Genomic DNA, 23,267 nt, shown 5'->3' with positions numbered 1-23,267 from the left:
CATCTCGTGGCATAATCAGTAGGCTCTCGGCCTCATATCAACAACCTACCTCGTGGCATACAATCTCAGGCCCTCGGTCTCATAATCATAAATCAGTGTATCCTCACAACACAGGCCCTCGGCCTTACTCAGTCAGAATCTCATAAGCCACTCGGGCAATAGTAAAACATGATGCTCAGCTCAAATTATCATTTAGAATATCATTTAATCTGTTAAAATAGGGTAAACATGGCTGAGTTATGAAATCAGTAGAATAAAGCATGACTGAGTATAAGTATAAAGTCAAAACAGTGAGGAAATATCAGTAAAAATCCCCTAAGGGTCCAAATAGTTGCCACGAGGCCCAAATATGGCATTCGACCCAAAACATGATAATAACAAACAGTTTTCAGTCAATACGCGGTAAAACAGTCATTCGGGATGGACTAAGTCACAATCCCCAACGGTGAACGACCCCACGCTCGTCATCTAGCGTGTGGGTCACCTCAATATAGCACAACGATGTGCAAGTCTGGGGTTTCATACCATCAGGACAAGATTTACAATCATTATTCACCTCTATCCGGTCCAAATCTCTAGCTCGCGATGCCTTTGCCTCTTGAATCGACCTCGGGATGCTCCAAATCTAACCAAAATTAGTGCAAAACATCAAAATATGCTAAGGGAATAAAGCCCACTCGAAAGAAATCAAATTACAACACAAATCCCGTAATTGGCCAAACCCAACCCCCCACGCCCACGTCTCAGATTTTGATAAAAATTACAGCAATAGACTCCTTATCACTCCCTGAGTTCATTCATATCAAAAGCATCAAAATCCAACCACAAACGACCCCTCAAATCCCAAATTCTAGCTATACAATTACAAGCCCTAGTTCTTCAATATTAGGCTTAAATTCCACGATCAATTAGGTAGAATCCACATTAGAATCGAGTATTAAGTCCATAAATCTTACCTCCAAGTGTTCTCCCTTGAATCCCTCTTCAATCCTCTTCAAAAAGCTTCAAAATCGCCCAAAACTGGTGAAAGTTAGCCCCAAAATCGCGGACAATGGCTATTTAAACATTCTACCCAGGCATTCAAATCCTTCTTCGCGAACGCGAGGCTTTTGCCTCGCGTTCGCGAAGCACAAACTGATGTTGACCACATTTCCCCCTTTCGCGAATGCGTCCAATACCTCGCGAACGCGATGACTCCACAACTCAACCTTTGCGAATCCCCCCTTCTCGCGAACGCGATGCTCAATGGCCCAGCCCTTCGTGAACGCGGGACCTCCCTCACAAATGCGAAAGCCAAAACTCTAGCTCACCCGCTAACCCTTCGCGAACACGAAGGCCAAATATCTGCAACACACACACACAACAGTTTCTACAACTTTCAACAACTTGAAATGGTCCGATTGACCATCTGAAACTCACCTGAGGCCCCCGTGACCTTAACCAAACATTCCATCATATTCCATTACATCATTAAAACTTGTTCCAACCTTCAGAACGCTCAAAACAACATCAAAACACCAAATTCGCATCGGATTCAAGCCTAAGAATTCCAAAATATTCTAAATTCCGCTTTCGATCAAAAAGTCTATCAAACCACGTCCGAATGACCTAAAATTTTGCACTCACATCCCAAATGACACAACGGACCTACTGCAACTTTTGAAATTCAATTGTGACTCCTATATCAAAATCTCACCTATCAACCAGAAATGCCAAAATTCTAATTTCGCCAATTCAAGCCCAAATCTACTCTGTACCTCCAAAACACATTCCGATCATGCTCCTGAGTCCCAAATCACCTTCTGAAGCTATCTGGACCATCGTAACTCACATCCGAGCCCTATAACACCTAAGTCAACATCCGATTGACTTTTCCAACCTAAGCTTCCTCAAAAGAGACTAAGTGTCTCAAACCTTACCAAAACCTCTCCGAATCCGAGCCAACCAACCCGATCACACATAGAACCAATAAACAAAGCAATAAGAAGTAGAAATGGGGGAAACGAAGTGGTAACTCATGAGACAATTGGCCGGGTCGTCACATGTTGTGTTGGCTGGCCTTGTCTTCACGAGAGGCGCCATCACGACCGGGTCTGGGTTTAGGGTCGTGACATAAATCATTATCTTCACTAGCATTTTCTTGGCTTTCAATATTGTCGGTAAGAGAGCGAGGTGTAGAGAGATCACATGTTCCATCTATGCATTTGGAAACAATCTCACTTATGCTTGTTTCTTGGGTATTTTCTAAGTCTTGAGATTGTACTCCACTTTTCTCTTGATACTCCGCTCCATCTTCTTCCCTTGCAGCTTCAAAAGATTCTGTAATATTTACAATTAATACACATTCTAATAGTTCACTAAAACTAACATTCAACATATCATGAAAATTCCATCTAACCTTGATTGGCATAATTTTGAACTCCAAATTTCTCTTTATATGAGAGAGGTATAGACATATCATATGTTCCTTCTAAACATTTGCATACAATCTCACTGCTTGTTCCCAATGGACTTTCTAAATCCTGAGATTGCACTCCACATTTACAAATTTTTTTTGTTACTCATATCTTTTCTAGATTTTCCTGGTCTTGACATTCTACTACATCTTAAACTTCCACTCCATCAATAGATTCTACAAATATTTATAATCACAAAAAAGTTTATATGTATTTACATTATTGAATATAAATTTCAATGACAAAAAATTCAAAATCTATATCTAATCTTTCCCAATTTCAGTGCCAATATCAGTTTCATCATCTAGATGTGCATCTCTATAATCGCTTTCATACTGAACTTCTGCATGTACATCCGTATCATCACATTTATCACCACATGCATCTTTGTTAATTGTAACAGTAGGTTCTATACCATCACACTGATCATCAACTCCATGTAACACTAGATTCTCTCTCTATGTTTCTTTCATCAGGTTTCACAAAAATCTTCAACAAAGTATCAATCTTTGATCCTAGACTTTTCTTTAAATCCTGTGAAAGAAACTAAGTTAGAAAGTTAAGGACAGGTAGTCCTAAACTTCAAGTTACAAGTAAAAAAGTTAAGGACATGCAGTCCTTAACTTAGAGTAATAAGTTCAAAAGTTAAGGACACTTGGTCCTAAACTTCACGTTTCAAGTTCAAAAATTAAGTACATGCAGTCCTTAACTTTGAATTACATGTTAAAAAGTTAAGGACAATAGGTCCTGAACTTCAAGTTTCAAATTGAAAAGTTAAGGACACTTGGTCCTGGACTTCAAGTTTCAAATTCAAAAGTTCAGGACAGATGGTCCTGAACTTAGACTTGCAGGTTCAAAAGTTAAGGACACTTGGTCCTAAACTTCAAGTTTTAAGTTCAAAAGTTATGGACAGGCAGTTCTTAACTTATAGTTACAAGATCAAAGTTAAGGAAAATAGGTCCTTAATTTCAAATTTCAAGTTCAAAAGTTAAGGACATGCAGTCCTTAACTTTGAACTCCAATTTCAAAAGTTAAGGAGCATGGTCCTGAACTTCAAGTTTCAAGTTCAAAAGTTCAGGACAGATGGTCTTGAACTTAGACTTACAAGTAAAAAAGTTAAAGACAGGCAGTCCTTAACTTTGAGTTACAAGTTCAAAAGTTAAGGGCACAAGGTCCTGAGCTTAGACTAACTGAAATTAATGATATTACCTTGATATCATTTTGAATCTTTTTTTCTGATACAAATATTTTCTGATTTATTCTAGTAACTTCAGCCTGCAGATCCTTTTTAAACTTTTCTGATAATCTCTAAATCAAAAACCATAAAAACAAAAAAGTCTCTTAAGCAAAAAATAATTAAATAAAAAACTAATGTTATTCAAAGACAGAAAATCTACTTTAACAATTTCCTTAAGCATGGCTTCATCAAATTATGTGGAAGAAGGCATTGAGCTTTGATCTTGAGAAATTGGCTCATGCACACTAACAGGCTCTGTATCTTCTTCAATAGGAATAAATAGTGTCACCTCGATAAAATTATACACCTATTATATAACAATAAAACATAAGTTTTCAGAACTAAAACAAATAAACAAAAAAAATAGCTAGCAATTAGATTAACTTATATTTTCATTATGGAAGTATTTTTTACATAGAGAATCATATTGTGGAGATTTCATTTTCGAATAACATAACATCCGAGGAAAACCACATTCTCAGAAGTTCACAAATTATTTTTCCTAGAACATAGGCAATACTTCCATAATCCAAACACAAAAAACAAAAGGAAAGCCAAGTATAGTGTAGCTATCATTGTCTTTATCTTTGTCTTTCTCTTCTCATTCTCATTCTTATTGAGCTTCAAACAACTCTTCAATGATTTTAATAAAGTTTCATAATAAAGAGAGCCCCAGTTGAAAGAAGAGCAGAGTTCATCATCATCTACAATTTTCATTATCTGCTCTGGCACATTCCTATTCTTTCGCTTCCCTATCAAAACAGATTCAATAAAATAAATTATTGCCAACTTCACAGCAACATCATTGCTGCCTATAAATGATGCAGATGTACCGTTTGGGTGACTAGTAATAAAATTAAATAAATCACCCAAATCAACTCTATCCTTTCTGGGGAAATAGACTTTCGAAAGCCTATTCTCTTTTTCATGCAAACCATTGATGTCCAATGAAGAAGAACATTTCAAACCAGTAATTATATGAAATGCTTCAAGTGTAAACTTAATTTCATGGTCAAAAACCTTGAATGTCATCGAATTAGGGTCATTATTTATAATTTCTGAAAGCAATACACAGTGAATAAGTTTACCACAGAACTTCACACTTTGTAATCGGAATTTTTTTTCGAAAATACCATCCCTCAACTTCTTCCACTTCATGTCCGACAAAAAACATTTTATTATTTCCGTATACTGTAAATCTCCTTTCCAATAGCTCATTAAATTACGCCAAACATCAAAGTCGAATATACTATCTCCTTCCATTAGCATACTACAAAGAAGGAAAAGAACATAAAAGATTAGGACTTACAGTTACAAGTTGAAAAGTTTGGGGCACTTGGTCATGAACTTCAAGTTTCAAGTTAAAAAATTAAGGACAGACAGTCCTTAACTTAAAGTTTCAAGTTCAAAAGTTAAGGATAATAAGTCTTGAACTTCAACTTTCAATTTCAAAAGTTAAGGACACTTGGTCCTTAACTTCAAGTTTCAACTTAAAAAGTTAAGGACAGGCAGTCCTTAACTTATAGTTTCAAGTTGAAAAATTAAGGACACTTGGTCCTGAACTTCAAGTTTCAAGTTCAAATGTAAAGGACACTTGGTCCTTAACTTTGAATTCCAAGTTTAAAAGTTAAGGACACTTAGTCCTGAAATTTGACTTACAAGTTCAAAAGTTAAGGACACTTGGTCCTTAACTTAGAGTTACAAGTTAAAAAGTTAAGAACAGACAGTCCTTAACTTATAGTTTCACGTTGAAAAGTTAAGGACATTTGGTCCTAAACTTCAAGTTTCAAGTTCCAAAGTTAAGGACACTTGGTCCTGAACTTCAAGTTTCAAGTTCAAAAGTTAAGGAAACTCAGTCCTTAACTTTGAGTTCCAAGTTCAAAAGTTAATGACACTTGGTCCTTAACTTTTATGAACACAGTTAACAAAAAATTCATAAACACAGTTAGCTTATGAATTCGTACGACTATTTTTATGAAATGTCCTTACATAATCAAATATATTAATTGAACCACAAACATATTTCAATACCAAAATTTTTTGAATAACTTCCTCACAAAAATTCACTACTTATTCGACACTGAATCAACTTATAATCATTATTTTTAAAATTTCACACATACTTGACACAACATTGATCGCGATTGCACATATACAAAAACTAAAATGCATAAAAGAAAAAAAAATACCAATTCGATCGTTCAATGCAGAGAAGATGATGAAGGAGAAAGATTAAGTGCAGGTGGCTTGCATGCAAGGACGATACAGATACTGAGGAGCACGCGAAAGTTGCCTCTGAAATTTTCGCTCTCAAATTTTTCCTCTGAACGAATAAAACAAGAGTTTGGGAATATAAGAATTGAAGAAAGGATAAAATTGTCTTTTCAAAATAATTTTAATAGAGTAGTGGCTATTTTTGCTCGGCATTAGAACTAATGGATAAAAAATAAACACCACCTTATTTAGTGGCTACCACACGCTATTTTTACTTATAAAATTCGTCGGGCCGCTCTGTATTTAATGTAGATAGTAGTATTCGCTTGCACTAAGGAGGAAAAAAAAGGGGGGGAAATGAATTTTCAGTACTTTTTGGTGTTTATTATTTTTGTTATCTACTTTGCAAGTGTTTAATGACAAATCAGTAGTATTTGTCTATTTGATAAGTAAAAATAATTTGAAAGCTTCAAAAGTGCCAACAAAAACGGAAGAATCTTGAATTCACTGCATTTTCGGAAGAGAAGATTTTACAATTTAGAATCATACATTTAAGGTTAAGTTTTGTGAAAATTGGCAAGTAATACTACTTATTCAATACAGTCTGTGTACAATGTTCTGAACCCTGTACAAAAAAACTAAAACTTACTTATAGCTAGCTTTCAATTAATTTAAACTTCTCTACTTTATCATTTTTATTGATCCCAAGAACTTATAAGCAAATACAACCTCCGTTCACTTTTACTTGACAGGTATATTAAAAATAGATTTTCATTTTTACTTGTCACTTTACGCATATCAAGAGAAAATAATTTTTTTTCCTGTTATACATGCAGTATTTATTATTCATTTTATATCATTTTCTCAAATCCAATAAAAGATGCTTATTCATTTTATATCATTTTCTCAAATCCAATAAAAGATGCATCAATTAATATGAGTATCATGGTAGATTATACACTTCATTTATTATTTCTTAAAAAGCTTAAAAAATTAAAATGTGCAAACTAAAAGTGAACGGAGGAAGGAAGTACTTGGTTGCACCGTACTAAGCAACTCAAGAAACCTAACAAATTTAAAGCAAGCGCGCATATGCAACTAGATTGCGGCGTTGAAGAGCAATTGACAACATTCTCAGTACGTACTGAGGCAGTAGATTTAACACAATAACATGAACAAGCTGGCACTTTCTTCATAAACCCAAGTTCAAATTATTGTTCCGTATAATACAAACATAGAACAATTGGTAGATAGCGTTTTGCTTCCCGTAGTGAGACTTCTCAACGTGCATTAGGATTAGTTGGACTCTAAGGTGAGTACCGTATCAATTTACTTTCTAGAGTCGAGAAACTTATCATATAATTGGTTTGATTTTGATGCATACAAAACATTTCTATAGCTGTTTTCTTATTTTATGTTTTCCGTCAAAATTCATAAAATAGAAGTATTGTGTACTGTGTAGTCACTCAGATTTGAATAAGCTGCGAACAGCCCAATGGCGGGTGAGGAGATAACGGTGATAAAGGCGGGAGGTTAAGCATTCCGTTAGTATTCTGTTCCCAAAGGAAGTTCCAACTTGACGGAGTTAATGGTCATGATTCCTCTTCCTTACACCTCTCCACTTTCTTCACTCCCTTCTCTTCTCCACATGCATCTGATTCTTTCCGCCGCTTCACGCCGCCGTCCACAGCGGAGCTTGAATACGACAGGTTCTTCCCCACCTCCAACGGAAAATTCAATATCGCCTTACTTCCACGCATCTTAAATGCGGCTCTATCGTAAGCCTTCGCCGCTTCAACTGCGGTGTTAAATGTCCCAAGCCAAACCCTAGCACCACGGCGTGTCGGATCTCGGATCTCCGCCGCGTACTTCCCCCACGGCCGCTGTCGCACTCCTCTGTAATGCCTCTTCTCTTCAGTTTTCCGCTTCTGTTGCATAGTCACCGAAACGATTGAATTCGACTGAGTCGTCGAATTACAGAAACCGATCCACTCAAATTTCTTCACTGGCGGTAAATCAATTTTCAATGAAGGTTTCCGATCACTAACGTTACTCAACTTAGGTGATGTAAGGTCAATGATTACTTGAGGTTTCTCGTAATCGGAGCTTGAAATCGTTGGCTCCAATTCGAGCATGATGAAATTGGTTGAATTATGCACTGAATTTGCCGATTCCGAGCTTGAATTTGAAACTTCATCTCCAAATTGAAAGAAATCAGCTTCAAAATCGAATGAATCGGAGAGAAAATCAAAGGGAAGAGAGTCTGAACTAGCAGATTCCGATTGAGAGCTCGAACTCTCCGTCATAATATTACTACAAGTCCTATTACTCGTTAATTCCGCCCCAAATTTCAACGTTTTCGGGGAGAAATCCCCAAAAAGATGGTTTCTAATTTTTTCTAATGCAAAATATTCATCAAAACATTCCATTACAGAGGTTCAATATATGAACTTGAGAGTTTCAAAAATTGAGAAATTAAAGATAATGAAATTGAGAGAAGCTGTAGAAGGAGTAGACTGAATTTTTCAATGGAGAGTGGATAGGGAAGTGGAAATATATATACGAATTGAAGATAAGGAATTCGTCTAAAGATGATTTTGTCGCTACATATTGGAAGTTTCATTTCTGGTGCTTGAGGTCTCTACGAACGAAGCTTCGGTCAAATGTGTTACGACTTTGTAATAATTTTCAGAGGAGAAAGTCTTCTTTTGTTTCTGAAGCGTTGGATCAGCTGGGGTTTCGAGGAAAAAGAAGATCAACGGTTCATATTTGTCACGAGGTAAAATCTTAACCATCTTGTCTTTTCAGTTAATTTGTACTTTGTACTGTTGTTTCGTTTCTTTCCTAGATATTTCCAATAATTGGATGAAAAAGTAGAAAGTGCTCAAGTCATAATTAAGCAATAATTTGCTTTATGGTATAGTATGTTTTTATTTTCTATAGACTAGTATAAGTTATAATCATAAGACTCCGAAACCAAAATGGCAAGTTTTTGGACTCTAATTACGTTTCTACGACTATAATAAAAGAGAGTTATATTTGTATTTAAAACGCAATGTAATACTGCGCTTTATGTTAAAGGAATTTTAGCCGTTAACGTAAAGTGCAGTATAATACTGTGTTTTACTTAATAATTCGTTTTTTTATGTAAAACGCAATATAATACTGCATTTTACTTTATTTTTGGGCCCACCAATAAGTGTTCTGCGGATAACTAACATAAATATTTCCTTTTTTCATGTAATACTGCATTTTACTAAAGTACAGTATACTTCATTTTTGGGCCCACCAATAAGTGTTATGCGGATAACTGACATAACAATAATCCAAATACATAAAGTGTGGTATTATACTGCATTTTATATAAAAAAATTCTGCACCCCAAGCTAGGACTTGCCTTATTTAAAGACGTTAGGATTTTATGAAAATCCATTCAAAACTTTCCTTCAAACTTCCGTTCATACTTCTCTTCTTGTTATCAAGCATTTTTTTATAATGTCTGAAGAGCCAAAAATAAGGGTTTCATTATATTGGGGGGGGAGGGGGGAGGTTGTAATGGTTGTAATGGAGAATAATTTTGTGAGGTCTAGTTCACCTCCACAGTGTCATGTTAAATTGCCGCTTACAATGGAGTACGATAAATTGGTATCATTGTTATATAAAAATATTAGTGTGAGGAAACGTTCGGTGAACCTTAAAGTAACCGGTAGATTTCCGTATTATGTGACTCTGTAGGGGTTTGCTTATTATTCTGAGTTTAACATCGAAGATGATGAAACTTTTAGAGATTTTTTGCGAATCCCAGATGAATATAGGGAATTTATTGAAATAAAATTGTTGGAAATGTACGTCAAGGTTGAAGGAGTTTCCAGTAATGAGGGTGTGCATAGTAGGGATAACCCCCAGTCATCGTGTGGTTATTCTGGAGCAGTTTTTGAAGGACAAATTCCTGATGAAAGAGTTTGCATTGATTTAAACTTGTCATCACTGGCGAATGAGCAGCGAGAAAATAATTTTTTGACTTTATATAATCCACAAGACGACTGGTACACTTCAATTTTTCTACGCTTTAGTGATGTTTATTTTCTGTTTGAATTGGATATGTATTAACACTCATATTTTTCATAGGGGGTACCATCCGGATATGAATTTTACAAGTTATGACCCCACTGCTAGTTGGAATATGCGTAGTTCTGGCGTCTTGGACCACGGTGGTCCATTTGGGAGTCATCACCAATAAGAAAATATCCATCATGGAACGTCAACACAGTAAGACTTGTAAGTAAAGTATTTATCTAGTCGAGTAGCTTATCATTTTGTTCTTTTTGTGCAGTGAAAACGAGCAACTTGATGTTCCTGACCTCATACAGTTACCCATAGATGACGTATTGACTCGTGATTTGGCAGTTGTGCAGAGTTAGGAAGATGATAGTGATTATGATAACAATGCCGATGAGTCTGGAAATGACACACCCTTCCCTGATGAGGGTGATGATGAGGAGGAAGTGAATGTCGAACCTGAGCTGACGAGGGAGCATGCTCTTCCACCTCCCGTTAGACCAAGAGTGTACGAGTCCCACGTACCATTTCATGAGCGGGATATTCCCTACCTTGATAATTTGCCAAGTATGACGGACGTGGATGCCCTCACAAGGGATGCTGATGAATTTCGGTCAGTAATATGGGATGAGTCTAGACCAGCGGTGCTGGTAAAGGGCATGTATTTCCCCGATAAAGCTCGCCTAATCAGGGCTGTAAAAATTTACAGCGTAAGAGAGTGCCGTGAGATGACGGTAAGGGAGTTAACTACAGAGGTATATAAGGTTGTATGTCGTAAAGACTTTATGGGTTGTCACTGGATGTTGCGTGCCAGTAGGAAGAAATCAGGGTTGTAGAAAGTGGGTAAATATATTAGCACCCACAGATGTGAAATGGATACATTCAATGAGAATCACTTCAACCTGTATGTAGACTTGATTTCTCTTGTCTTGATTCCATACTTGGAAGTGTCCATTAGGTTCAAGATTAAAGAGTGTATTACAACCGTCCACCAGGAGTATGGGTGTAATATAACCAAAAGAAAGGCATATCTCGGGCGCAAACGTGCCGTTGAAATTATCTATGGTGACTGAGATAAATCATTTTCATCTCTCCCAGGTACATGGCCGCACTGCAACACTTTAACCCCCACTGTTGTTGAATGGAGGTGTGAGAGGAGTCCGGACAGACCCGAATATATTTTCAACTATGTGTTCTGGTCATTTAAACCATCAATTGATGATTTTGTGCACTGTAGTCCTGTAATTTCCATAGATGGTACTCATGTCTATGGAAAGTATGATATTAAGCTTTTGATTGCAGTTGCAGTAGATGCCAATGGACAAATATTTCCACTAGTTTTTGCCATTTGTGCCAATGAAAGCGAAGAGACGTGGACGCTTTTTTTGAACCACTTGAAGCAGTACGTTGTCAAACAGCGTTCAGGTATTTGTCTAATATCTGATTGACATGGTGGTATTTTAAGTTCTGTACGACATTTGCCTGAATGGCAGGAACCCTATGCATACCACCATTAATGTGAGGAACCAGAAGGCAAATTTCCAGAAGAAATATCCCGACAAGTCCTTGCATGATTTAATGTGGATGGATGCAATTGAGCACCAGCAGTGCAAATTCACGAGGTGCATGGAAACGATCTGGCAGTTAGATCCACGAGCCTATACTTGGCTGATGGGACATGAGCTTCACATGTGGACATTGCATGCTGATGGTGGCAGACGATGGGGAGCCCTGACTACAAATGTGTCGGAGTCATTCAACGGCTTGTTGAAGTCTGCACGTGGATTGCCTGTCACTGCCATGGTCCGGATAACATTCAAACAGATTGCAGAGAGGTTTATTAAAAGGCATAGAGCTGCATCGGTATTGATGGACAGGGGTGTTCAATTTATGTCAATACCGATGAGAAGATTTGAGAAGTACAGGAGGCGAACACATTGGCATTCATTTTTACAGTACGATCACGATCGGGGTATTTTTGAAGTTTGCGCCGCTATCCGCGGACACCGGGGGAATAATCTACAGACGGTGAATGAAGCCAGCAGGTTGTGTTCATGTGGGAAATGGACCATCTACCACATGTCGTGCGCACATGCCTTGAAGTGCTTTCAACAAGTTGGTTTAGGGGCAACCAACTATATTGATAGGCAATACAATGTTGCTGCATACGTAAACACATATAGTGGGCAGTTGCAGCTATTGGGTGCTGAGCATTATTGGCTGCCGAAACCTTTTAAAATGGTGTGTAACAAGGACTATTTGCGCAAGCTGCAAGTGCAGAAGAGAACGCATATACGGAACCAAATGGATGTTGGTGACACCGTTTATGCGCGTAATGTGGCATATGCTCGCAAATAGGACACGGCCATCATAAATGTCCTTCAGCTGGTGTAGATGGCGGTGGTAATCCAGCTCCTGATGCAAGTTCGTCGAATATGCCCAACTATCAAGGATACACATAGTCTTTTGTTTTCGTATTATTTTTTGTAATAAGTGTCTGTACTTGTGTATGTTGCAATATCTATCAAATAAAATTATGTTCCACAATCTTGTTACATCTTGTTTTTTAACATGACCTTTTTAATTGGGATGATGATATGTTAGTTCAAACATTCAACTTATCGGTATTAGTAAAGAAGACCAATCTGAAGATTGAAATTTCATAACATAATATTCGAAGAGATAAAAGCACAACAACCATAACTAAAGCAACATATATAAAAATTAAAAGAAAAATATAAAATCAAGACATCCTTTATTATCCTTCTTGAAAATTTGCTTTTTAAAATGGCCGTTGTCTTAAAAAAGGAATCGAATAAAATAACTAAAGCAACATACAAGAAAATAAAGGATAATAATCAATAGGAAAAATTTAATATGTATAGCGTGGTACAATACTACATTTTGTGTATTGTCTTATTGGTCTGAAAAAAGCTGAACTGACTGCGTAAAAGCTATTTCATCTCAGAAAAATTTAATATGTATAGCGTGGTACAATACTATGTTTTGTGTGTTGTCTTGTCGGTCTGAAAAGAGCTGAACCGACTATGCAAAAGCTATTTCGCCTTAGAAAAATTTAATATGTATAGCGCGGTACAATACTACATTTTGTATATTGTCTTATCGATCTGAAAAAAGCTGAACCGACTGCGCAAAAGCTATTTCATCTCAGAAAAATTTAATATGTATAGTGCGGTACAATACTACGTTTTGCCTGTTGTTTTGTCGGTCTGAAAAAAGTTGAACCGACTGTGCAAAAGCTGTTTCGTTTCAGAAAAATTTAATATATATAGTGCGGTATAATACTACGTTTTGTGTGAAATCTTGCATATAAATAACGGGCGCATTCTAGTTATTTTATGCGCTTAAAAATAACCAATAGCAAATATTTCCATAAAACCAAGGTTTCTCTTTACGCTTTAACAAATGTATCAACAACCCCTTTATGTCTCTAGGTGCGAGTGCGGCAAAAGATGCATGGTGCACGATTGTTGGGAAGAAGCTGGACGTCGCTATTGGGCGTGTATGAACAAGTTTTATAGGCAACCCGACGAACCTATTTGCAATTTTGAGGTATGGATTGATGAACCCTGTGAGCAGGAATACTACAAAGATAAGTTGTATTCTCTTCATAGTTTGTGTTTGAAGCAGTGGGAAAGAGAGCAACAATCCAAACAAGAAGCTGCGGAGTTGAAGGTGAAACTCAAGGAGGTGGAAGAAGAAAAAAATAAGCTGGAAGACCAACTCAAGTGATTGGAGCAGAGAATACTAGGCGGTCGTGACTAAACAATGGCATGTACGTGTTGAGCGTAGTAGTGTATCTTTATGTTTCCCTTGTCATGTGTTTTCATTAGTTGTACTGAATTTATGTTATGTTAGGTTTGCTATGTTTGTGTTTGTGTTGTACTGTTAAAATAAAATTGTTGTTCAAATTGTGTTAAAATAAAATTGTTGTTAAAATACAATTCTTTCCATTATTTACATAATGTAGTATTTACACAAAATACAAACAAAAAGAAATCAATAAGTCCCACAGCCTGTGTGCTTCAGTGCAGCCGCTAGCTTGAGGCGCATCCCCTGTCGCCCGGGTACACTATCAGGATCATCCTCATCAAGTCGCCTCTTTATGTGAGGATGTGCAGCAGCATGATCGCCAATACAGCTGGCAGGATCGGTAGAAGGGGCCGCCGGTCCGTTCGCAACCTACAAAACAATTACTAAGCTTAGCATATGAAAATATATATTAGTAAAGTACGTGTTAAGTCAAAAACATTTTCTCACCATGGATTCGTTGGGCTCCTGAGTATAAGCATCTGTGGTGTCCTCATCATCGCATACAATGGGCTCCGTGATGGGCTGGGACAAAGCCTTAATAAGAAAATTAAAAATTAATTTATGGCAAATTATTAAGGAAAAGAAAATAAATTAAAATTTAACAGTAATACAAACATACCTGCACCTGTGATAGATCCGCATCAACCACCGGGGATGAGCCAAAACTCAACCTGTGCCCGCTATCCACGTCTCGGTTCGGCCGATCCTCAGCTACGGTAGATGGGCCTGAAAAGAACTGCTTTACATCTCCGTCGAATGTACCCGTGATCAACAATGGATATGACGGGGTGACTTGCGATGCTGGCAGATCCAGCTGAAGGCTGTACGATGGCATGCTGCTAGAAGGCTCATCTAGCTGAGGGAAATAACCCAGCTGATCATCTCCAAGATTCTCATCAGGTGCCTCAACAGGTGGGTCAACATGTGCCTCAACTCCCCCTTGCTGGGGACCACCTCCTCATCGTCCCCCACGACCCCGTAGGGCACCCCTACCTCGTGGGACAGGCCTACCCCGATGGTGCTGCTCTAGCGCCACATACTTAGCCATGTGATCTAACCTCTCGTCCTCTCTGGCTCGCTGCAGTGTCCGGAGAGCCAGCTCTACCACCTGCCGGCCATACTCAATGACTGCAGGATTGTCGGCATGTTGCTGCATCTCTTGTCCTAACCGATAGACCATATGATGACCAATAGCCTGCACAACATTTAAAATATTAATTACATAACGCTATATCACAGTTATAAGTATGGATTCCAACAAAAACATAGCAGTGCCTTTGCCTCCCGGCGTATGGTCTGAACCGACCACCAGCTTCATGAACGGGGTTCCCGATCATCAGTCGGATGTGACGGCGGTACCATGATGTATACATCTCAATAGACACTGCCTGGATCTGTGAAGGTACTAGGGGAATCAGGTCCTCTCACTGCTCCCAAATATGGACCTGCACCTCTAGCCATGCTACAAATGCGTCGTCCACCCTCGAATGAGCATCTCGCTGATAATGTGTAGCCACCCATGTAGGCTCCCTCGGTATAGTCTGCGGATGGTCAAACGGGCGAAGTACCCGCTCCGTGGCATGATGCTCCACAACATTGAGGCACATCAGCGGGACGGAAGTGCTCCAAAGCAGTCGGTCGACCGAACAATCATCGGGCAGGCCAGCTATCAACTCGTCGCTGTATGACGTCTAGATGAACTATCACATAATAACATAAAAGTGAGAATGCGCAACACAAGTGACTTCATAACAAGTAAGTTTAGGTACATATTTACCTGTACGGCCTCCAACATATCCAGCACATCCCTAACAAGGGGGAGATTATGATGAGCATCAATGCCTCGGTAGTTCCCACGCCGGAAAACCCACCTCCTAGCTAGGGAGAATAAGGGAGGTGCTACATCCGAAGGCAATGGTAGTAGAGGTGGCTGCAATGGCAGGAACCGCACCCAAGCCCAAACCTAACATACAAGGTCGACGTAAAATTTAAGAGTCATTTTGATCATATAGAATTGGAAGTAATGAACAGAGTATTCGAATATGTTGTCACCTGTAGAAGCGGCAGAAAACCACATATGTCGCTCTGGGTGCCCATGCTAGCCCGACACATACTCTGTATAGGTAAGCGAGAACAACAGCACCCCAACTGTACTGGGGTAACTCATCTAGCTGCTGAAGATGATGTAGAAAGCGCATACTCACTAGACTTCCCGAAGTGTTCGGGAATAAGACACCCCCAAAAAGAAAGAGCAGCGCCAACCTCGTGTACCGGTAAATATGTAGATCCTCTGTCTCACCGGTGATGTAGGGATGCAATACCTCCAAATGCTTTGTGATAGCTGTCATAGCAATGCGACTGCCCCCTTTAGCTGCATCCTCACCCTGTGGCCTGAAATCAGTAAACTATTGCAGCAATTCCAAATACTGAGCACCCATCATAGATCTCATATACTGAGACAGTGCAACGACCAGTCCATCAGCAGGCAGCCCATAAAAAACCTGAACATCCTGAAGCGTGATGGTGGCCTCGCCAATGAGCAGGTGAAAAGTGTGCGTCTCCGGTCGCCACCGCTCTATCAACGCCGTGATTAGAGACCAGTCGAGCTGCAGCTGCCAAATCTCAAAAATCCTATAGAAGCCCGTATTAATAAGGTGATCGGCTATGCGGGGATGGAAATCTCTCTCCCTCAAAAAGTCCCACACGTCGTCCACTCTCCTGGCGAGGAGAGTCTGCTCCATTAGCTGTCCCTCCCATACGTAGGCGGACCTATGATCGCTCTGTAACACTAATATCTGATCCGAGACTGGTCCAGGATGCACAGGCGGCACGTCCATGTCGTCTACTGTAAATTAAACAATATTAATTGTGTGTTACTGTTATAATAATTAATATTTAATTATTTAATTGGACACATTATATATCTATAGGTTCCAGACTCAATATTTGAGGCTCAGTAGCACCAAGCTATCCTAAATTCTTATGTGTGTCAATTTCAATATTTTTATAATTTTGTTTGTGTTATAATAATTAATATTTAATTATTTAATTATTTAACTGGATATAGTATATATCTATGGGTTCCAGGCTCGATATTTGAGGCCTAGTAGCACCAAGCTATCCTGAATTTTTATATGTGTCAATTTCAATATTTTTACAATTTTGTTAGTGTTATAATAATTAATAGTTAATTATTTAACTGGATACAATATATATCTATGAGTTCCAGGCACGATATTTGAGGCCCACTAGCATTAAGCTATCATGAATTCTTATGTGTGTCAATTTCAATATTTTTAAAATTTTGCTAGTTTTATAAATTAAATATTTAATTATTTAATTGGACAGAGTAAATATCTATGGGTTACATGCTCGATATTTGAGGCCCAGTAGCACCAAGCTATCCTGAATTCTTATGTGTGTCAATTTCAATATTTTTACAATTTTGTTAGTTTTATAAATTGAATAATTAATTTTTAATTGGACAAGGTATATATCTATGAGTTCCACGCTCGATATTTAATTTGACAACATATATTAATTTGTTAGTTCTATGTGTTTGTTTTATAAATTAAATAATTAATTTTTGTAAAGTGTAATTGGATAGAGTTTGTGGTTAGTAGATACTTAAACTACAAATACTCTACGTTAAAAGGCTCTATATTTTACTACGCTAAAAGGCTTTATATTTTACTACACTATAAGGCTATATATTTTAAAAGGGCACTGTTCTTTAAGCAAATAAATAATCTAAACTAAATAAAAACAACAAACATATGAACATAACATTCACAAAATTACATATAAAATAGTAAAAGAAATTTATGAATATTTTTATTAACAATAAAAATTATTTCTCAACTTTTAACTATTTTTTTTAAACACTAATAATTTAATCCGGGTAAAAATAATATACAAATTTAATCGCAAACAAAATACAAATCAACGTGGAAACACATTCAAGAAACAAATATGCATAATTATACAAGTTTTGACATAAACTAAATCGGAATACCTCGATCTATGTTTTTACAAATGTCGGAAAATTAAAATTATGAGCCCGAAACAAGGAAACCACAACAATCAAAGGCTTGGGTTGTATGCGGGACTTACATTATTCACTTTTTGTGTGAAAGGTGGGGTCCACTCGAATTTTTTTTAAATCGGGGTGGGAGGGACTACTACTGCTGGAGTATTTTAATGGGGGAGGGACTGTTCTGTCGTGGGTGGGGAAGAAAGGGGGATTTTAGATTGACGAAGGAAAACGCAGTATAATACTGCGCTTTACTAAAACGCAGTATTATACTACGTTTTCCTTTAACGGCTAAATTTTTGTTAAACTAAAATGCAATAAGATAACTTTTTTTTAACTGTATAAAGGTATTTTGAGTCCCAAAACTCATTATTTAGGTTTCAGACTCATAATCATAGTTAAGTAAAATACATAATATGATGCTATTTAAAAATTCTTTTAATGGTTATTAACCTAATTTCGTATCAACCGTAAAATGGGAAGGATCTTGGCTTCGGTTATTCCTACTTGTTGTCATTACTTTTTTCATCCATTCTCTAGCCGAGGGTTTATCAAAACATCTTCTTTGTCCTTCTACGGTAAGGGTAAGGCAGAGACAGCTTAACTCCCAGGCCACTAAATTAAGCGGCCGCTTTAGACCTCAGAAAATTAAAGCTCCCAAAAGCTATTGTTTTTATATGTAATTTAAATATTTAATATATTTATTATTAAATAGTGATAAAAAAAATTCAACTATCTTTTACTGCCTTGTCACCAATCGTTAACAACATAGTTTTATATTTTGTATTGTCTTTTTTCGGAGTTGGTTCAGAAAATTCAAATGAAAGTGAAAGACAATTAAATCTCCAATTATTTTCTAGCTGGTTCTTCTTACTCCAACTTGCATAAATTTTATTTACAACTATAACTTTGTAAGATATTTTGTTCAAGATCACTGTGGGCATACTTCAAGCTAATTAGATCGTAAAAAGCTATAGTTAATTTATTTATCATCTTTGTAAATACAAATTATTACATTATAGTTACTTTAGGAGGCAATGCTATACAGTAGATTATGTTCATGGTCATGTGAAACAAAAAAGTTCACAATTAAACTTAATAAAATCTTATCAAAGATTAGTAATGTCTCAACAAAGATTAAAGAGGTTAGTTATAAATCGTTAAGATGAAATTGCATTTTAAAAGTACAAGGAATAAACATCAACAAAAATATTTAAAATTATTAAACAAGTTTAAGGCCTTATATTACGGCTTGGCTTTAGGCCTCCAATATCATCGAGCCGCCTCTAGGGTAAGGTTGTGACTTGTGTACATCTTACTTGTTAGGTGTTGTCCAGATTTTCTTACCATATTTGATTTTCCTATCTCCTGAAGGAAAGAGCAACATGTTACCATAATTAGGTTTTCCTATTCTTAGAAGGAAATGGCGAGTCCCTTTTCTTGTAGGAAAATGTTTGGACTTTTATAAATTGAGGATCCTTCATTCTCATTTAGTAGCATCCACAATGTAGCCATAGGTGGTTTAAGAGTCGTGTTTAGGAGGAGAACTTTACGGGATAAACGTTAGTGTGTCACTTGTGTTTGCCTCTTCGTGAGGTTGTTCTCTCGATATTTTGTACTTTTTTTTATAGTGAATTGCTCATGTCCGCCGTGGGCGTCGATCAGTGATCGAACCACGTTAAATATTTGTGTCTCTCTTGATATATATCTTTTATTGTCTGCTTTATCGCCGTTCAAGTGTTGCTTTACTAGCTTCCGCATGACACCTAACTTTTTCGGTCCTAACAAGTGGTATCAGAGCGAGGTTCAAGACAGGTTCATCTTGGCGGGTTTAGTTCTAGCCGCAATGAGTTTGACAATAATTATGATTGTTGTCTGAGAAATTTGGCCGGAGTACGGCTTACGTTGAGACAAACTTTGTGCTGGAGATCTGGAGATACAAACTGTTGAAGATTATGTGAAGAAGGTGGACCAAGTTTATTTTATCAGAAAATTCAGGCCAAAGGGAAGAATTGTTAGGTGTTGTCCCGATTTTCTTACCATATTTGGTTTTCCTATCTCTTGAAGGAAAGAACAACATGTTTATCATAATTGAATTTTCCTATTCTTAGAAGGAAATGGCGAGTCCCTTTTCTTGTAGGAAAATGTTTGGACTTCTATAAATTGAGGACCCTTCCTTCTCATTCAGTAGCATCCACAATGTAACCATATGGGGTTTGAGAGTCGTGTTTAGGGGGAGAACTTTACAGGACAAGTGTTAGTGTGTCACTTGTGTTTGCCTCTTCGTGAGGTTGTTCTCTCGATATTTTGGACTCTTTTTTATAGTGGATTTCTCATCTTCGCCGTGGACGTAGGTCAGTGACCGAACAATGTTAAATGTTTGTGTCTTTCTTGATATTTCTCTTTTATTGTCTGCTTTATCGCTGTTCAAGTGTTGCTTTACTAGCTTCCGCATGACACCTGATTTTTTCGGTCCTATCATTACCCTCCCCATACTTCATTTTATGAGAAATTACTGAATTTGTTGTTGTTGGTAAAATATGAAGGATAACAAACTTAAAAATCATAGAATTCAAAATGCCAAAAAAAAAAAAAAAGAATCGTCTCAACTGATTACGTACTAATTGTTCATGAGTTCTATTATAGTATTTGAGTGAAAGTTTGTTAGCTAGTCGGATTCTTATATATTGCAATATAAGTAGTTGGAATCTCATCTTTTTAATGTAAAAGTTGCGACCAAAGTTTGTAAACTACCGGCAATTTTATCTAATTTGTCGAACACAAAATTTTGAATTCTGATCATGATTGTTAATATGTCTCAGAAATACGACTATAAATATGGATCGATTTTTCCATTATCAAATATATATTGATAGTAAATCAGCTCATCACGAGCATAGACGATAATATGACATATTTTAATTGGAACCGGCTAGATGGAAATTATCAGGAGTTCCTTGTTTGGATCATGATTGGTTAATTTTCCTTGCTTTTGAGAGTAGGGGTGGAGAGAGTAGAAGCTACGGGTTATCTTAATCCAGTAGTTTTGATCTAAATCACGTACTTATCTTGAGTAATTTATTTATAAATATGTACAAACAGAGACGGATTCAGACTTTGAAGTGTATGTGTTCCTATAACGATTTTACATTATCAATTGGGTTCACAATCAAATATTTGTAGATATTTAATGATTTTTTTAATATATATATATATATATATATACAAGGACCGTGCAAAAGTTATTGGGTTCCCGGGAACCCATACACTACCCTCTAGATCCGTCACAGTGTACAAATTATTAGTTTAGAACCCCGTAACTTAAACGATTTAAAATCCCAAACTCAAAAGGCTTTCAATCCTTGCCCCGTCACTATTTGAAAGGGTAATGAATTAAAAGGCTTCTGGAATGGCACTAAGTTGACATTCACAAGCAAGCAAATGTAGGAAGAATCTTGATTTTATAGATATGTTTACACGGAAGAAACTTTTTAATGAAAAGGAATATAATTCTTGTGGTTTAAGACAGCAAAACTTTAATTTGTTGGTCTACAAGACTAGACGTATGACGATAAACGTTCACACTTGAACAAATCCAAGGACTAGGTCAAAAGAAATTGAAAAAGTGTACGTAATTCTGCAACGTTGGTATTTTTTTGGATTTGACTTTCACAAAGTCTATTGTATAGTTCAGAAGATACTGGTTTTATGACCTTTAATGAAATTATGGACTCACTAGAAGGCATATAGAAAACAACTACCACTAAATCACATTTACTAAAATATAAACTTGGTGCTCTATTGAGGGTAGGGGAGGCAAACGGGCGAGTCAGATCGGATATAAGACAGGTCGAAAACGGGTAAAGCAAATACAGATAAATTAGTGGATAATATGGATATTCAGATTATCCATAGCTTCTTGAATATGATCACTCTTAGGAAAATTCTTAGTTTCCCATACTTGAGGCTTTACAAATATAAAAGTTAAACCTATTAGTTATTCATTTTTTAAGTGGATAATATAGTTCTTAATTATCCATATTTGACCCGTTTTAAAAAAGTTTATCGTCAAACCCATTTCTAATGAATAATATGGGTGGATAACTATTTTCTTTTATCTATTTTGCCCGCAAGACATTCAAACGGTAAGTTCTTGCTTTGTCAGCTTTGGTTACATCTCTTCCTTCTCATTTAATATGAAACCACTATTAGTTATTGATAAGAAAGTAATTATGAATAACAATTTCACCAAGATTGAATTACTTGATGCTATACACATGCATGTATAGCATGTTAATAACCTAGCTAGACGTGAAAGAAGTCAAAGAACCATACCATCAAAGCTCAAAGATACAGTGCAAGTTTACCACAGTGCTACACAGTTTGTCGCTACCAATAACAAATAGTATCAATCCTACATCATATGGAGGCATAGAATGGCAGTCTCCTTTTTAAAATTTTGAACGTTACTACATTTAATTTAATAAATAGGTTTAGTGAAAATGCATCTAAACCGAATTGTTATCACCTCTGAAAACTGAATAATTTAGATTGTCTTAAGTATTGACTAATTAGTAAAATACTGTTTTCGCTTTCCCTGAGCTAATTGTTTAAAGCTTAAACATTGAATAAGGTATTTGACGAAAAGGAAGGAGTCAAATGGTCGTGTATTGGTCCGTATTACGGTAATGTAAAGTAAGTATTCGAGTCTTCGCAATGGTGATTTCCACAACCGCTCTCATTAAATAATGATTTACGTTAACCTATGATGATTAGGTACTGGCTTAGAAGGTTTCTTGATTAAAAGTAGCACATGGCATTCTCGACCATCTTGCGGTGCTTTTTCCTCAATTATTTGTAAGGAGCGAATCCCCTTTACCTCGTCAACATCGCATGCAGGGAGGCCTGTTCATACTATTTTTAGGGTTTGTGTTGAAAAATAGGCTGTCTAGGGATCGGAATTGACAAATTAATACGGTACAAACTTATTTTCAAGCTAAACCGAGTCTTATTGTTCATAAGCCGAAGTGGGTCACTAAATGAAGTCATCTGTCTCTATTGTATCATATAAGAAACTAAGAAAATTGACATCCGCCGGATCTCATTTACCCTTAGGATTGGAAATCTAGAGCGTGAATAATATAAAATAGGTCTCGATATCGTGTAAATAATAAATTGAATTGAGATCTTATGACTCTGATACCATGATAAGAAAACGAACCATAGACATACCTTAACTCAAAAAGCTAGCTCATGAGGTGATGATTGTCCAAGACCATATAAGGAGATCAAGAAATCCACACCCCACCTACCTGGGACACAGCAATCCGCGAGACAGAAATAACTAAGTGACGTATGAAATATGACTGACAACATATTTTACTGAAAGGATATGATTGAATCTCTAGTTTAATTTTTAAATCAATATCACGAG

General features: G+C 36.9%; 1 protein-coding gene and 1 long non-coding RNA gene across 2 annotated transcripts; one reads left to right on the top strand and one right to left on the bottom strand.

The window, feature by feature from the left end:
• Positions 1-7,079: 7,079 nt before the first annotated feature.
• On the bottom strand, positions 7,080-8,669 carry LOC104245949 (ethylene-responsive transcription factor 5-like). The gene has a single exon (XM_070155557.1). The coding sequence runs from the start codon at positions 8,334-8,336 to the stop codon at positions 7,500-7,502; it is 837 nt and encodes a 278-aa protein (XP_070011658.1). The 5' UTR covers positions 8,337-8,669; the 3' UTR covers positions 7,080-7,499.
• Positions 8,670-10,051: 1,382 nt separating this feature from the next.
• LOC104245948 (uncharacterized) lies at positions 10,052-13,914 on the top strand. Its single transcript, XR_011401809.1, has 3 exons — positions 10,052-10,185; positions 13,422-13,539; positions 13,618-13,914. It is a non-coding gene; the product is annotated as an uncharacterized lncRNA (long non-coding RNA).
• The last annotated feature ends 9,353 nt before the right edge of the window (positions 13,915-23,267 follow it).

The sequence above is a fragment of the Nicotiana sylvestris genome, chromosome 8 (genome assembly GCF_000393655.2).
Source record: "Nicotiana sylvestris chromosome 8, ASM39365v2, whole genome shotgun sequence".
In the NCBI taxonomy this organism is placed as follows: Eukaryota; Viridiplantae; Streptophyta; class Magnoliopsida; order Solanales; family Solanaceae; genus Nicotiana; species Nicotiana sylvestris.
The sequence above is the reverse complement of the archived record's forward strand: the minus strand, read 5'-3'. Positions and strand labels throughout refer to the sequence as shown.